Here is a 17,176-nt window from a genome sequence, read left to right on the forward strand (position 1 = left end):
TGATTTGTGACACTTAAATATCCGGATGACACGACTCCTTTTCTCTGGCCTCCTCGTTGAACTGTTTTATTACCTTTCTTCTCACCTTCCGCCTGCCTCTCCCGTCCCTGTTTCTTTTTCATTTTTCTGCTGTTGCTCTGGTCTTTCCGCCTTGCCAACCAGCTCCAGCCTCTCTCTCCAGGTTAGGGGTGTCCTCCTTCTCTCTGTCTGCTGACATTAAGGTGAGCCATGCTGCTCTTCTGGCTCTCCTCCTCTTGCTGCACGAGCTATGTCCTCCTGTATTCAGTAACTGTCACTCATTTTGCAGTAGCTTCTTCTAAATCTTTAATCTTAACTCACATCGCTCCTGATCAATCTTCATGGTCCTGACACAGAAAGATGCCAACACATGTAATTTACAATCTACTACAAATACTATTTATACTGATGTTTGTATCAGCACCTTTGAATATAACTTGATTTCTGTCTGATCAGTTTCATACGTTGTTTAGCTCATACAAGTTGAAACATTTTGCCTAATTAATGTTTTAAATAAGCCACTGATCCCGATCATCTGATCCTGACCTATCAGATTGTGGGGAACCTCTTGTATTACCGCTACATGAACCCGGCCATCGTGGCGCCCGATGCCTTCGACATCATCGAGGTGTCAGCGGGCGGCCAGCTGACCACCGAGCAGCGGCGGAACCTGGGCTCCGTCGCCAAGATGCTGCAGCACGCTGCTTCTAATAAGATGTTTCTGGGGGACAACGCCCACCTCAACCCCATCAATGAATATCTCAGCGCCTCGTATCAGAAGTTCAGGTCTGATGTTGATTAATACAGAAATATAAAACAGATGTTGAATAACTTCTCCTCAGTTTCTTTGTTTTCTAAAAAGTCTCTTCTTTCTTCCATCACAGGCGTTTCTTCATGGCAGCATGCGACGTCCCCGCATTGGAAGATAAGTTCAACGTGGATCAGTATTCTGACTTAGTCACCGTCACCAAACCCGTCATCTACATCTCCATCGGAGAGATAATTAACACTCACACGGTGAGTTTGAACTCACATTAACGCTTTCTGTCTCAAATCTCTCCCACATTATCCAAAAATGCACATATCCAATTATGAGTCAGTACCGAAAATGTTTAGATGTTTTATTTTGTCGTCTAACTTGCTTTTTCTGTCCTGTTAGCTGCTGCTGGACCATCAGGACGCCATCGCTCCAGAGCACAATGACCCCATCCACGAGCTGCTGGAGGACCTGGGCGAGGTTCCCACTGTCGAGTCTCTCATCGGTGAGTGGAGTGAGACAGGAAAGGCTTTGTTCTTTGTTCACTGATGGAGGACGGCACCAGGCTGTTTTCACATCTTCATTCCCGACCCTGTCATCCAGCTGTTTTTTTTTTTTTTTGTTTTTTTTTTCATTATATATTCTATATGGGGGGGCTAATCCATCCAATAATCGGAAGGTCGTGGTTCAATTCCCAGCTCGTCCAGTCCACATTTCAAAGTGTCCTTGGGCAAGATACTGAACCCAAAATTGCCCCTGATGTATGACACAGTGTTTTACTCGGAGCTGCTCCTTGCTCATGATGTGCATCAGTTTTCATAATCCTGAATCACTCAAAAGATCCTGGGTGGAATATTGTGATCACGTGAAGCTTTAATGACCCCGAAACAAATCCGTATAAATACTGATGATGTGAGCTGACTGTTATTTGCCTTCTGTAACACTCAGGTGAAAATCCTCTCCCTCCCGACGACCCCAACAAAGAGCTGATGGGGAAGACCGAGGTTTCGCTCACGCTCACTAACAAGTTTGACGTCCCCGGTGAGGCCAACGTTGAGATGGACGCCAGGACTCTCCTGCTCAAGTGAGTGCATTCGTTCAACAGCGCATTCACAAAGTAGATTAAAATGGTTGTTTGGTTGTTTTCAGATATTTCTCTGTTTTTTTTGTTTTTTACATCTCTGATTGTTTTGTCTCTTTCCAGCACCAAGAGGCTGATTGTGGACGTGATCCGGTTCCAGCCTGGGGAGACGCTAACTGAGATCTTGGACTCAACAGCCAGCCCAGAGCAGGTCAGAGATAAGAGAGAGAGAGAATACACTGCTGATGTTGTCGACAATTAAAAAATCTGAAAGGTGCTTTGTTTATGTGCTGAACATCGATACGTTGACGCTGTGATTACTGTAAACAGACCAGTCAGCCTTTAGCTATGTCCACACTGCATATTTCATCTGAGTGGAAAACTACTGGATTGGCCAATAAAACAAAACAGGAAGTTCCTTTTCAAACAGGACAAAGCAAAGGCTGGTGAAGTGCTTGTGGAATTTCACTTACAACACAAGCAGCAGGGTTAATGGGAAACGGGAAATTTTTATAGCAACACCATGAGTAATGATACCAGACAGTTTTACTGCTTTTAGTTTTCTTGTGGTGATGCTACACACAGGCCAAGCAATTTAAGCAGACATCAGAAATTTCCCTCCAACTGTGACACACAACTGTGAAAGTAAACCTCAAAATGAAACCGAATAATCTTAAAGTGCAGTAAATAATGATTAAAGCTCTCATGATTTTAAGTGTGATTTTGTGGTTTTAGGAGCCAAAAACCATCTCAGAGTAGTTTTACATCTCCTCTCTCAGGCTTCTCTCTTGAGCTCTAGTGACAACAGGTCGGTGAGCCAATCAGAAGAGACGAGGCTCTGAGCCTCTCTTCTGATTGGTTGATTGATTGATTCTGAGTTATCTAAATAAAATATAGCAGAATTCAGGAAAACTCACACTCCAGGAGGGCGGGGTTTGGGGCATGGCTGAGAGCGGTGCTTTGTTGTGACATCACAAAGTTCCAGAAGTCCTGACGGCTCGCTTTAAGGCTCAGTTCCTGAATACAGGCTTTGTGCTTTTCTCTGTGGACTGAGGCTTTGATGCTTTCGCAGTATTAATATAGAACCTAGACCTGCTTTATAATCAAAGAACACATGGAAATCTACCTTTATACAATATGGGACCTTTAAGCTTCAAAGACATTTTCTCCCATTACATTAGAGCTCTTGCCATAGAAGTCTTGTTTATCTGAAACTCTTATCCATCTCGATTCCCTGGGTGACAGGAAGCAGAGTACCAGCGTGCCATGCAGAGGAGGGCCATCCGAGATGCCAAGACCCCAGAGAAGATGAAGCAGGTCAAACCGGTGGTGGACGACAGCCTGACGCTGCAGGGCAAAAAGGACAAGATCAAGAGCAACCTGCAGAGGCTGGCGGAGCTGGGGAAGGTTCACCCCGAGAACCGCTATCAGGACCTCATCAACGACATAGCCAAGGTAAACATTACAAAGATTATCTCTGGAAACAAATAAAACAACAGTATTTGTTGTGTTGTACTTAAATGTGTTGTGTTTGTGTGTGTGTGTGTGTGTATTACAGGACATCAGAAATCAGAGACGGTATCGTCAGCGTAGGAAAGCCGAGCTGGTGAAACTTCAGCAGACGAACTCCGCCCTGAATTCAAAGACCAAATTTTACAATGTGCAGATTGATTCATACAATCAGTATATCAAGACATGCATGGACAACCTGGCCAGCAAGGGCAAGTGAGTGGCCTTTAATCTCATTTTTCTTTAATCACAATTCTCATTTTTAGTTCTCTTCGTCATCCCATAACAAGGAGACGGGTAACACAGTGCCAGCTCAAAAATTGAAGAAAAATGGTGTTTTTAAATACCACATTCTCTGTCCTTGAAAGCAACCAACTGTGCCACACATGTACCCAAAAAAAAACTGGGTAACTTGTTACAGGCAGCGGCGCACCGTGTTTATCCTCAGACACCTGCTGTTTTTGATTTTGGACATCTAATCAGGGGTTGTTTTACTCCTGAAGTGCAGGATGCAATTAATTACAGCTGCTGCCCCGCTGGTTAGAAAACCAGAGCTGTGGTTACAATCAGGAGTCTAACCCACCACAGAAAAAGTCCTTCTCGCTTTTATAAATAGGTGTTTATTACTCAGAATGAAATCATCCAGTGTCATCAGATCATATATGTAACAGATTCACACCAAGTTGACGGTTGCTTTATCAAAGAAACTTGAAAAACAGATAGATAGATATTCATCCCCTAGAGAAAATTCAAGTGTCTAGTTGCTCAATATTAAAAATAAAAATAAAAAATTCAATAGTAAACAATATAAATATAAATTGTATACGATGTTATGGTGATATCTTTATGCTTTTTTTGTTTTTTTTTAAAGAATGCATAATTATATTATTGTATATTATGTTTCAGGTATAAGGTGTATATTTGAGCACAACTTTAAAAGAAAAAAAAATGGCAGGAAATATCGCGATATTTGATGTTATTGAATATCGGCCCAACTCTAATAGAAACCAAAGATAAACACCAGAGTATGTGGTTAGTTTCTTTAGTGTCAAATACAACCTCATTCTTGAAAATCTACTTTCTGTCCATGTTAATGAATCACAATGAGTCTCCTCTTCTCACATGTTGATGCGCACCATTCACCCTGTCCACAAGAGCTACACAGGAGCATTTCTAATAATAATATGAATGATGCAGCTCAGGTTTCTGAGCAGTGAGACGTGATGAAACATCAATGCTTTGCGCTGAGAGATGGTTTTATGTTTTACTGTACACTTGTCTCTCTCTCTCTCTCTCTCTCTCTCTCTCTCTCTCTCTCTCACTCCTCTCAGGTTGTCAAAGAAACCAGGTGACCAGAAGGCCAAGAAGAGTAAACAGGTGTCACAGAAATACACGGCCTCTCGCCTCCACGAGAAGGGGGTGCTGATCGCGATCGAGGATCTGCAGCCCAACCAGTGTGTTCTGCTTCTTTTACTGCGAAACTAAGTTTCACAATTCTGCCAAATTGTGGTCACAAAAAATTTTTATTTTCCAGGAAAGTCGATAAGCCATTATATTTCTGAGGAAATAACATTCTGAATGAGTTTTTAATCTTTGTCCGAAACTTTATCTTTAATGAAATGAAGCTGTTGATTGGCTGTTATGCTGCTCACCCTTCTTATTTTACGCAACACTAAATATCAAAACACGACAAATCTCACTTTATTTATAAACTTCTGTCATTGACATTCATGAAAAATAATGTGTTTACTTAATCTCAGCCATTTTAGTTGAAGTCATGCCAGGTTAGGAACCAGTGAGCTCCTGTTGATCTGTTCCTTGTTTGCATAGTTACTCCCCTCTCCACGTTGACTAATCCTCTGTTTACTCCTCTTTTCATAGATTCAAGAATGCTATTTTTGAGATTTCGCCATCAGAGACGGTCGGAGTGTTTGATGTGAAGGCCAAGTTCATGGGCGTGCACTTGGAGACATTACAGTTAGAATATCAGGTATGATTTCTGTTTCACACAACAGTTTTCCTTCCAGCAGCGTAGATAGTGAGTTCATTACAGAGATAGTCGGTTGTGATTGTGGCTGATCTCTTCTGTGTTTGTTCGTCAGGATCTCCTCCAGCTGCAGTATGAAGGGGTGGCGGTGATGAAGCTCTTCGACAGGGCCACCATCAACGTCAACCTGCTCATTTTCCTGCTCAACAAGAAATTTTATGGGAAATAGAGAAACAGGAGAAAAGGGGCAACAGACACTGATTCAAACCACCAGACCCACTTTCACGGGTCGCTCAAAGCCCTGACTTGAACCATCCCGGCTTTCCTATACATTCCCTACTGCACTTCTCCTTTGCGCCTATGCAAATTAATGTGCATTATTTTTTATCATGTGGACCACAATTTGTGCTTTATTCTTCATGGAACACTCCATTGTGCAACTTGAGCAAGCAAACCACAGACGCTTGCTGGAGTTTTTCTTCCTGTCTCTGTTACTGTCTGTAACTGCAGCTAGGTCACAGGTTTAAGATCTGTATTTTTTGCTTTAAATATTATGAATATCCTGTGCATGGGCTTTGAATAATTATAAAAAATTATGTTTTATGTAAAGAGATCACGTTTTATGTCTTTCTTAGCTGTTAGTTTTTCCGCTCACCTGGCTGATAAAGGCCTGATAAACATCTCCGCTGCCAAAGAGCGAGCGTTCTTTTCAGCAGGGCTGTAGCACGTGAGGAAGCGTTGTACAAGTCCTGACCTGGTCTTGGCCTCCATGACGCCGTCTCATTTTTGTGTTTGATTTTTGTGTTGTTGCTTGACACAAATTGAAAAAAAAAAACTGAAAGAGGTGGAGGGAAAAAAAAAAACAAGATGCACTCCTCCTCCTTCTTCACCACATTTTATTTTGAAAACACTGTAGTTTAAAGTATTTCTCTCTCTCTTGATTTGGATTCAACCCCCCTCAACATAAAATGCACACAAATATTCTGATATCAATGCAAAGAGAAAGTGGCATCAGACATAGTATTTGGAGAAAAAAATTGTGCAACAATTGCCATGCTCATATTGAGCTGTTGACCTCAAAACTTGACATTTTTCAATATAAATAACTTTAGAATACAATTTTTTGCAATAGCATGACAAATTCCCATTACACCACTCACACCTAGCCTGTTACTGGCACCAGTGTTGGGGAGTTACATGAAACAGTATTACATAATTCAATTACAAAGTAAATGTAATTGTAATCTGTTACAGTTACTGAGGAAAGAAAATAAAAAAAATTACATTTACTATTCAAAATGTCAGAGATTACAAAAGAGTTGCATTGTAATCTTGCTCGGTTAAACCTGAGATGTAGAATATAACATGTCCGAGCAGGAAGGCCGCCTTCTGTCGTATCTGTGGACAACCTGGTGACAGGTGTGAGCTCGCTTACTTAATTCAGCGTTTTGTTTTCATTGAATATTAACATGAGAGGTCATTAGGTTGTGAATATCTACAGGGAATCAACAGACTAAATTAATGTTCCTGAAAAGTAATCAAACAGTAAGTTACATTACTTTGATAAAGTAATTAAAGTTACATAGCTTATTACATTTTAAACAGGGGAATCAGTGATCTGTAACCTATTACATTTCAAAGGTAACCTTCCCAACACTGGCACTATCAGGCTCTGTAGTCTTCCCTTTTTCTTGACAAGTCAGGATGTTTGTCTTCGGTTTGTCTCGGACTGGACCGAGTGGCCATGACTTCAGCCCTGATGCTCAGAACTGACCTACAGTACGTTTGTGCTCCTGTTGGCTCCTAGCTCTCCTGCACACCAGGCTGTGCAGATGTGGTCAGTCACTGGCTTTCTCAGATTACTTACTGGAAATTAAATGTTTTTATAAATCTTATGGGCTGTTTATCTTGAATAAACTAAATCAGTTTAGTAAACATAACTTCATGTCTGTTAATCTGTAAAACATGAGATGGGCTATGGAAGTGTAAGATGGACATTGTCTTGTTGAAAATAATTTGATAAAGTTGCCCTTATTTATATTTTATATGTTGTGAGTCCACATTATACTGTAGCAAAACCTAAGGCAGATCATGTGAGTTAGCTAGTGAGCTTGAGGATGTGCAGTATTACAGTAACTAGACTTGTGGGTCCAGCAGATATCACTGTACACCATCTCATTTTAGTGAAGTGGTGATTGTATCAGAGTAATTTCAAGGAGCCTTAAATTGCGATTCCACAGGGACTCATTGAACCAGATGTTGATTTTCTGTCTGTACATTATTTGCTCTCATTCAGTCAATCGAGTGTATTTGACCTGTTTTAGAATAAAGCGCTACAGATGCAGTGTGGTTTCCCTAATCTGACAGCTGTTTTGCAGGTAGTGGTTAACACTGACTCAAGTAATATACGTCAGTAATATACTTGACTTCAGAATTTCTATTTTATATTACTTTATATTTCTACTGCACTACATTTCAGAGGGAAACATTTTACACTTTAGTCCACTACAGTTATTTCATCACTACAGTTATACAAGATTTTGCATTAAAAACATCTGATTACTTTGTAAAAATGATGCATCGATACAGATTAAACCACCCAACAGTATATAAAGCTGGCAAAATCCACTCCTGCTTAACATTAGAATACTCCTTACATGATCATCAGTAATAACAATCAAATATAACATCCAGAGGCCATACTGTGCACAATAAATGCGTTTGCCTTTGATAGTGAAAGTAGATAATAATAATAAAACTTACAAATGTTTAATGAAGTACTTTTACATTGTAGAATTGCTATTAGGATTGCTACTGCTCCTGACACATGCAGTGACTATAGTACGTTCTAGTAGTGCATAAGTGAGGTCTTGTATGAAATAAGGGCCTTTCGCATTCCTTACATTACCTGAAGACCACTATAGGTTCTCCTACACGCTTGGAAAGGGAGGGATGAGGGAAGGTGTTTGGAGTTGCAATCTGCAACTTCACTGCTAGATGCCACTAAATCCCACAAACCGGTCCTTTAATTTGAACCCAGGCCATCTATTGAAATCACTATTTCCGTAGATTAGGACTGCTTCCACCTCCCAGGATTAACAGAGTATGTTGAAGTCTTGTAAATTTTTAAAAAGCAGTGAATTCAGTTCCCTCATAAAAATAAAAAAAGGTGTTAGAATGTATTAAAAAGTCTTAAAAATCATTGACAAAGATCTTGAATGTTTTTTTCTTGCCTATCATAAACAATAACAGTCATACATTAGTCATTTTGGTTGTCAGGACACAGTTGTCAGAAAGCTTTTGATTTTAGCTAAATTAACAAATTAATTAATTATTTTTAATTGATTACCTCATCCGTTACCTTTCTGACACTTATCTTTCACACTTATCAATTAGCCTATGGGCCCCTGGGCCCTTGGGCATGGACAAGGGCCAGGGGGCCCTAAACACAGGCCCAGTGGCCTGGTTCACTAATCCATACATGGGTCCAGGTCACTGGGAAGTACTGACACAAAAGTGAAATGTCAAAAGATTAATGTACTTAATAAATACTTCAAGGCTTTATTGTTTATTTTCCATCAGTTTTCCCTCAATATGAGAGTGAAGGGGTATTAAATTCTGTTCTGTTGTATTAAAAAGCTTTGAATTTAATTTGACGAACACTGCAACTTCCCAGAGATAGTAATAATAAGACAGATAGCAGTTATTATTATTCCCACAGAGAGCCATGATAATAATAATAATAATAATAATACATTTTATTTACATTTTATTATAATGTACTGCCTTTGTCGCCGCCTGGTGGACACAACGGGGATTGACGTTGTTTAACGAGGCAATGTTTTTCTCGCAGTAGTATGAGGATAACGAGCCAGCGGATCTGAGTTGCAGTTACTAGCCCTGTCAGCCGACGGTTAATAAGCCGAAAACATCAGCAGCAATTTCTCAGAAGAATTCCGGTTTAGCGGCGACGAAGAAACCATCTTTTCTGTCGGCGTTGTTTGTTTTTCTTCATGGAGGAGTCGTAGGGCTGGAGTTTGTCTGAGGTCTTTCTGCTGTCCGTGGATTACCACAAGACTCGACTCCGAAGCGCTGTGATATCTGTTTAAGAGTGAAATTGTGGATTATGCGCCTGCATCACGTGTGAATATCTGCGTTTTTTGGAGATTGTTTGTTCCCCAGTTTGTTGGTAACATAAACTCGAAATTCAGTAAAGTCCGGACAAGACCAGCGGACACTTGTTGAAATACAATTTACCGAGAAAACCTTTGCCCAACTGCTTTGAGCTTTGCTAATGTCAGTAGCGAGATTTAGCTAACGAGGCTAACAACTTTCTCTAACAGCAGCGCTAAATCCTTTGGCACAAATTGTTTCTAATACAGTACAGCCTGTTAGATGTTGACCGAGACCGAGTGTCCACAAGTTGGTAGAGTGCGTTTGTCAAAATTGTTGAGATGTCACTGACAGCAGCTTAGCTAACTTTGCTAGCTGCAGCTGTTACTCGGCTCTCCGTTCACCTCCAGCGTTATGTTAGCAATGACAGCTAACGTTATGTCAACGTTAGATTCAAACAAGTGGTTCGCTGGAAGTGTGTCAATATGAAGTTACATTGTGCCATTAACTTACTTTAATCAACACGCAATTGTTCTAGAAAGTTATTAAAGTTAACTTGCAAGCACAGATAATTTGCAAAGGCTTCATATACCCCGTCGTCTAAGCCTAAGAAGCCAACTTTTATTAACAGGAGCTTTAACGTTAGCATAGCTACGTTAGCTACTATCCGGGCTTACAATAACCCACTCAGCTCTGAAACTGCAGCCAGCCGAGTTGACTCTGAATCAACTTTGGCCAACCAGTAATATGTTCTATGCTTGTAAAACTCTGATGGGCTCACTGAGAGACTTTGAAAAATAGACTCCCAGCACCGTTTTCCACTTTTGCCCCCCCCCCTCCACAAGTAGCTGAAGTTGCAGAACTACGGCCCACACAATGTCCGGCTCCCCGGGCACAGGTGGCTCAAACCCCAGGAAGTTCAGCGAAAAGATAGCGCTGCACAACCAGAAGCAAGCAGAAGAGACGCGGGCCTTTGAACAGCTGATGACAGACCTGACAGTTTCAAGGGTAAATACGCTTCATTTTGAAATAACTGTCATGTATCAGTTTTTTTTTTTTTGTTTCCCGAATGCGTTCATTGTAACTACGGACAGCCTCGGATTGAGCTGTCGCTTGTTTGATAGACTCCGTCTGCTGACTGAGATTTCTGGTGTTGAACCACTACTTCTTGTTTTTTCTTCATGCATCCATTCAGCAGGGACAAACCCCATGTGCAGTTGCAGTAACGTTGCCCAGTGTAACAACAGAGGATAAACTCACAGTTAAGCTATCATACACACATCAGTAGTTATCGAAACAGAAGAAAAACGTAGGGTGCAACAATTACTATCAATCGGAAAAGTATCGCAAACAGCCATGAAACAGGAAATGCGAAAGTGTCACATTTTATACCAGCACCACCCGCCTAAAGTTCCGCTGGTTGTACAGATAGAAACACCCAAAGGAAGCAGTGTTGCACACCAAGATACGATCGCTTTTTTTTTTTATATACTTAATGATTTCCCACGGGTTAAACCCTGATGTGTCTCCTGCAGCCTGTGGACACTGTGGACCCAGTCTGCACGGGTGAGGGGGAGTGGGACCAACTCGAGATGACGGTTCATAATTTGGGCATTTTAGTCACACACACTTAGTTTGTATTTGGCATGATGTTATCCTTTTGCAGTGTATGTGTTCAGGTGACCCCTTGTAGACTTAGCAACTAATGATATTTTGAGAAACATGTCCAAGTGTTGAGGCATGGTGACTCACAACAGTCACAATCAGGTGCTTTATGTTGTCATATTTTTGTATCTTAAGCTCTGCTAAAATAAATATGAGTCTTACATTTATATTCCCTGGTATTGCTAACATTTATCTTTATGAGCCTGTATTTCATGTCTCAAAATGAAGCATAAGAGTTGTACTCTGCCCATTTGGAGTGGTTTCTTAGCAGCATGTAACATAAATAAAAGAGAAAAAGTCATGCTTAAAGGTAGGGTTGCAACTCACAGTTGTATTCATTAAGGATTCATTTGGTGATTTTTTTTCTTTTTTTTTTTTAAATTTAATGAATTCATAATTTAGACTTGTTTTGTGCAATCAGCTGTTCAAACCTAGATATATTATACATACAATGGTAGGAAATAGATATTAAATCCTCTCGTTAAAGAAGTTGGAACCTGGGGATATTTGGAGTTAGATGAATAAATTTGATTATACTTTTTTTTTTTTTATAATTTTTTTGTCAATCTACTAATTAATTTATCAACTAATTGTGTCAGGTTTATTTTACAGTATAATGGAAAAATACAGATTTGTTGGCATATTATGCTTTTGCATTGATTGAAAAAATGCTTTAACTAAGCATAAAATCAAGTAGAGTTTAATTGATTTTTCAACAGAAACATAATGGCAGCTATTTTGATAACTCAATAATAGTTTCTGTCACTTTTTCAAGAAAAGCATTTTCTTTTTCCTGCTTCTCAAATATGAGTATTTGCCACTTTTCATTGTCATATATCATTACTTCTGCCAAGGAGGTTATGTATAAACTTGTGTCAGGTGCAGTACACAAAAAGAATTGATTTGCACCCACCTTGGTGGAGGGATGGAGCATGGGCCAGCGAAGAATCAATACAATTTTGGTACCAATCTGGTTAAAGGGGCAGATCCAGGAAATATTTTTATCACTTTCCTTATTATTGTGAGATAGGGCATTTTTCAACATTTTTGTCAGTTTCTCAGGAAATAATGTTCGGATCTTCATATAAAACATCAGACATATGAATGTTGTTGAGATCTGTGACTTAGTACAATCAGCCGTGTAGGATTTATTTGGCCTTGGCGGAGGTCCGCTCTGTACTGAGTGCCGTTGTAGTTGTAAATCTCTTTTGTGTTCACAACTGTTGATCGGACAAAACAAGACATTTGAAGGCGACACCTTGGGCTCTGGGAACTTGTGATCAGTAGTCAGTCAGTCAATCATCAGTTGCAGTGCTAATATCTAGAAAGATTGAACCTTCATAGCTAAATATATGTGGATTTTTGTCTGCAGTTTTTGCTGCTGGCTGAATTTCACATAGGTGTTGTAATTTTTTTAATCTTTTTTTCTCCATCACATGAAAATTTCAACTGCACACTTTCCAGTAGTATGTACATATTCCAGTACACAACAACAGTACACATTCCAAGTAATAAAAATAGTATGGGATGATATAAAGGCCCTTTTCACATTATTCTCATACCATTGGTTCACAATGTGCTCTTTCTATGAGACGGAGAGTGCTGAATGGCCAGTCAAAGAGGATGTGGTTTTGAGGCGACACTGAACAAAGTTTGCCATAAGGTATGAACTGTCAGTGACCTCTGTGAGACAGAAAAGCTCAGTCGCTGCGACTAAGGCTGGCCAGGGCACAGGACACACTGCCAGCAAACAGCTGGAATTAGAAGTAGCTGCTTCAACATTTACGCCAGTGTTGAAAGGACTGAACATAAACCCCCAGAGGGCTTCTGAAGAACTGTACATTGTACCTGAATGCACAAACAGACTCCAGCTTTCTTTCATCAGCTGTGCAGCAGGCAGTTGGCATCCTTGTAAATCATAAATGTGTAAAGTCTGTGTGTTGGATGTTATGTAAGGCTAACACCAACACTGGAGTAAGAGGTTTAAATGGGGATTTATTTATTTTCATATTTTTTCATTTGTCCCAGATTGAACATTGAATGTTACTGATAGGGACATCTAAGTTATTCATGAGACTGTCTGAAATACATCTGTCTGTCTGTCCCTGTGTTTTGGTTAGCAGAGACTGTTGCAGTCAGCCATCCATAGGCCACGGTTAACTGAGAATTAAAATGCTTCTTTCAGGGCAAGAAACAATTTGTTTTTGTTTGTAACTATTGCACATATTTTTGGTTTCTGTCTACTGGCCGTAGATGTTGATGAATTTAAATAATGAAAGGACAGAAACAAAAAGGATAAACACAGTCACCACTGTCTAAACGACCATAATGCAGTGTAGTTAACACTTCACCATTTTTACTACACATAAACTGACAAAAGTCTTTAGTCACACCTTCCTTGCCCATCCCAAATATCCTGTCATATTTACGATCTCTTGTAAAGATCGCTGTCTGCTCTCTGTAAATCTGTTAGCCCTTTGAGATTCAAATTTTGCCCTTTCGGCAGTCTAAGGAAGATATGCCCCTCTGATTTGCCTATTCCTGATCACAGCCAATGATTGGCTCTGTTTACCTTCCCTTGGCAGAACAAACCGCCTTCTGTTTTCTGCGAGGTAATCGTTGTGGCATCTCTTGGTAGACTGCTGGTATGGAAGCAAGCTGCTCATTTCCTAGAGTGTGTGTGTGTGTGTGTGTGTGTGTGTGTGTGTGTGTGTGTGTGTGTTACTAAAATAGAAAAAATTCCACCTGTTAAGATTGAATAATAAGAGCGTTTGATTTATTGGAATATACGAATAGTTGTAATGTGTTATAGCTGGAATAGCAGTTTGTGTTACAATATGGCTTCGCAGCATTTGAATTCTGTACATCCACGGTTAGCTGGGAATCATATGATCATATCAGTTCTTCACAAACCAAGACTGCATGTCCAGACTTCATAACCTCTGACAGTTGTGCGTTGTGTGTTTGACAGGTGCAGTTTCAGAAAATCCAGCAGCTTCGCTTGTCTCAGCCACGGGTGCAGTACTACGGAGGCTCCCTGCCCAATGTCAATCAGATCGGCAACGCCAGCTCTGAATTTCAGGTGGGATCTTGGCAAAAGTCAAAATATGCAGTGTCACCACAAACTGCAGATTCAAAATGCATAAACAACTTCAGACAACCAGCAAAACTAGACTTTATGGAGTAATAAAAGATTTTTAAAAATTTTAATAAATACTAAATTCCAAATTCACTTTCATTTATCTTATAATACCTGTCTGAAAAAACAGTAGTGCCTGTTCCAGGATTAATGCAGTGAATTGGTTTACACTATGAGTGTACGTCTTGCACCATTTTTATGTATTTTGTCCTTGTCTGTTTTCTTACAGTTGTCTTGCCTTTTTTTCCCAGAGTGTTTGAACCAAAATTATCAGTGCTTTACAGCTTTAGAAAGTTATCACAATCAATTTGTCCCTTGTCTTGATAATCATGAGGTAAATAGTAGAGATGCACTGTTGTAAAGTAAAGTAATCTACCAGGAATGTGGGCTGCAGCGATGATGTCCCACTGTTTTGTGACAAAAGTTGAGGAGGTTGAAGAGCTGGCATCAGTCTGGACATGGCCTTATATAGATGTGCTAGTTCTGTAATTAGTGGAGTTTATTTTGTTGAATGTACTCATATGCTTTCCTTTAAGCAAAAGGGATGTCTGATATAAAACTGAATGAATATTTTCTTTAAAACCCTGCTTACCTTGGGATTATTATCTGTCCGATTCAAGGCCTTGTTCTCATTCAAGGGTTTTTCAAGGCTAATTATATATGACCACTAGTCTAACTGCCAAAACAGCAAAACACTCCACTGAACCTTCAGAAGTGCAAACAAGCTTCTCCTGAGAGCCTTAAATAATTCAGATGATTTTCTGAAGACTGGACAAAAAGATGGAATAAAAAATCAGTGCAGTAGTTCTCAGAACTCCTGCAAGCAGCGCAGTGCTGAATGTGATCTAACAGTGTTGTTCTATAGCACTGAGCCTGTATGTGTTTCAGCTCTCCAAGGAGTGCGTTGTGCTTGGATACAGAGGGTCCAGGTGAAAGTGCCCTTGTTACTTAGAGGCAGAGCAGTAATTGCAGAACTGTGGCGAGGTCCAGAAATGAATCCCCTTTTGAAGGTAGAAAGCTTCACTCACTTATTGAGTCCATTCCCCTTCTCTTCTGGGAACAAACTCAACAAACTAAAAGGCTTCTAGATTCCACTTGATGATAATCATTTGTTAGCTCTAATACAATTAAATGAATGCAAAGTACCAGTCTGCAGTTTGTGTGCAGTGCCTTCATGATCGACATTCAAATGTGGATCGTATATTCAGCTTCAGATGTTGACTGTATTAGCAGCAATTAAAATGTGAACTGTGTCTCTTTCTCACAGTTGGAGCACAATACCACATTCAGATACAGCTCAGGTTTGATTGACATTCGGCAAAGTGATTGTCAGATGCACTTCCTCCTCTCTTCCTGCCAACATGTAGGAAACTGCAGGGTTACATGTCTGGTGTGAAATGACTCTTCCTGTGTCTTTCTCAGGGTGGCTTCCCTTCAGGATTGGACTCTGTCAGAGGGACCCGCCACCATGGGCTGGTCGAGAGGGTCCATAGGGACCGCAACCGTATCAACTCTCCGCATCGCCGACCCATCGACAAGCATGGACGGCAGATATCCTTCCAAACATAAATGCTGAGAGTAGGAGATCTCACGAACATATTTCCATGTGATGCAAATGTTGTTATCATGATATGTTAATTGGTGATGTGGAAGTGGTTGTTGTGTCTTCCAGGTGCTTTGTTTTTGTTGCTGTTTAGTGGTTTTTAGTGGTGGTTTGTGTTTATGATGTGGTTTTAAAGGTGCTATATGTAATTTCTGCTAATCATAAAAGAGCCAACATAAGCATTAACAGTCATTTAATTACCAGTCTAGAAGAAATATTGTGAGTTCAGCATCAAACCTCATTCCATTACTCGCCAAGAGTTGTTTCCAGTGATGGAAAGCAACGCCAATGTTAGCTCTTTATATTGCTTTTATTTATGTCATTTCTTTTCTTTGCCACTAAATGTGGTTCCTTGCCCTCTGGGCAGCACTACTTCTTCATCCTTTCATGTTGGACTGAGGGCAATTTGGACTTTACAGAGACTCATTATTGCTTCTTGAGGCACAAAGTGGTATTATGTGACAGGAGAGGCTGGGGCTAGCTGGTAAGCGTGCTAACTTCAGCAGAGATCTCTGCAACACAATTCATCAACATATGTGACATAACAACAAAACTGTTATTTCTTCAAATTATGTTGATAATTTAAGTCAATTCTTGAACGTTATAAACTGGAATACTTGCATATTGCACCTTTTAAGTGTGGCGACACTTACCAGTGTAGGCAGCTGTTTGTAGCCTCAGGAGCAGAATTAGTCATCATGTTAATTTCAAGTTTGATGCAGACTCAGTGCACTTTACTTCTGCCTAATGGGCTTTGACAGTAGGACATTCTCAGCATACTCTGAATGCACACTGAGGTTGTGTATGCATGTGTGTGTATTTTGCATAGAAGTGTAGCAGCAGATCTCATTCTATGAGGAAACTCCAGAAGGGTATAATTGTTCTAATGGTGATAATCTACAGAGCGAGGAACAGAGGAGTGAGCTTTTGTGCTTTAACTCTCAGCTTCACCCTTTAAAATCCATTTCCCCAGAGTCTCCCCACAGTTGAAATGAGAGAGAGCAGAAAATCAAGTCTTTTTCTGCCACATTTTGGTTACAATTTCCATGGTTTCTTGTCATATAACTCTAGCTTGGTAAGATTTCATAACTCAGAATGTGTTATATAAACTGCTCCCATTTACAATGTAGAGCTAATCACTATGAATGTTGTCGCCAGTCAGCAAATTACATGTGTGCTGTGTGTTTAATAATTCGTCACAGAGAATAGGTATCTCATGAAGCAGAGAACAGATGCATATAAACCAGTGGTTGAATTTAGACCCTGAATGACGAGCAGCTGTTTTACATTTACCAAATAATGGA

General features: G+C 40.1%; 2 protein-coding genes across 5 annotated transcripts in view; both read left to right on the forward strand.

Moving 5' to 3' along the window:
• iqgap1 (IQ motif containing GTPase activating protein 1) overlaps positions 1-7,696 on the forward strand; it is a 45,251-nt gene extending 37,555 nt beyond the window's left edge. The window contains exons 28-37 of the mRNA XM_056373100.1: positions 572-804; positions 903-1,035; positions 1,178-1,280; positions 1,724-1,859; positions 1,980-2,067; positions 3,102-3,311; positions 3,415-3,581; positions 4,697-4,819; positions 5,247-5,355; positions 5,468-7,696. Of these exons, the coding sequence (XP_056229075.1) occupies positions 572-804; positions 903-1,035; positions 1,178-1,280; positions 1,724-1,859; positions 1,980-2,067; positions 3,102-3,311; positions 3,415-3,581; positions 4,697-4,819; positions 5,247-5,355; positions 5,468-5,581 (1,416 nt within the window). The 3' untranslated portion in view covers positions 5,582-7,696. The remainder of the gene's footprint in view (positions 1-571; positions 805-902; positions 1,036-1,177; positions 1,281-1,723; positions 1,860-1,979; positions 2,068-3,101; positions 3,312-3,414; positions 3,582-4,696; positions 4,820-5,246; positions 5,356-5,467) is intronic.
• A 1,494-nt stretch (positions 7,697-9,190) lies between these two features.
• crtc3 (CREB regulated transcription coactivator 3) overlaps positions 9,191-17,176 on the forward strand; it is a 33,111-nt gene continuing 25,125 nt past the window's right edge. For 2 of the 4 annotated variants that reach the window (XM_056380149.1, XM_056380155.1), the window contains exons 1-3: positions 9,191-10,473; positions 14,102-14,212; positions 15,692-15,820. In XM_056380149.1, the coding sequence (XP_056236124.1) occupies positions 10,342-10,473; positions 14,102-14,212; positions 15,692-15,820 (372 nt within the window). In that variant the 5' untranslated portion in view covers positions 9,191-10,341. The remainder of the gene's footprint in view (positions 10,474-14,101; positions 14,213-15,691; positions 15,821-17,176) is intronic. The other 2 variants (XM_056380163.1, XM_056380173.1) reach the window with 1 other exon arrangement.

Source organism: Seriola aureovittata, chromosome 1 (genome assembly GCF_021018895.1).
Source record: "Seriola aureovittata isolate HTS-2021-v1 ecotype China chromosome 1, ASM2101889v1, whole genome shotgun sequence".
In the NCBI taxonomy this organism is placed as follows: Eukaryota; Metazoa; Chordata; class Actinopteri; order Carangiformes; family Carangidae; genus Seriola; species Seriola aureovittata.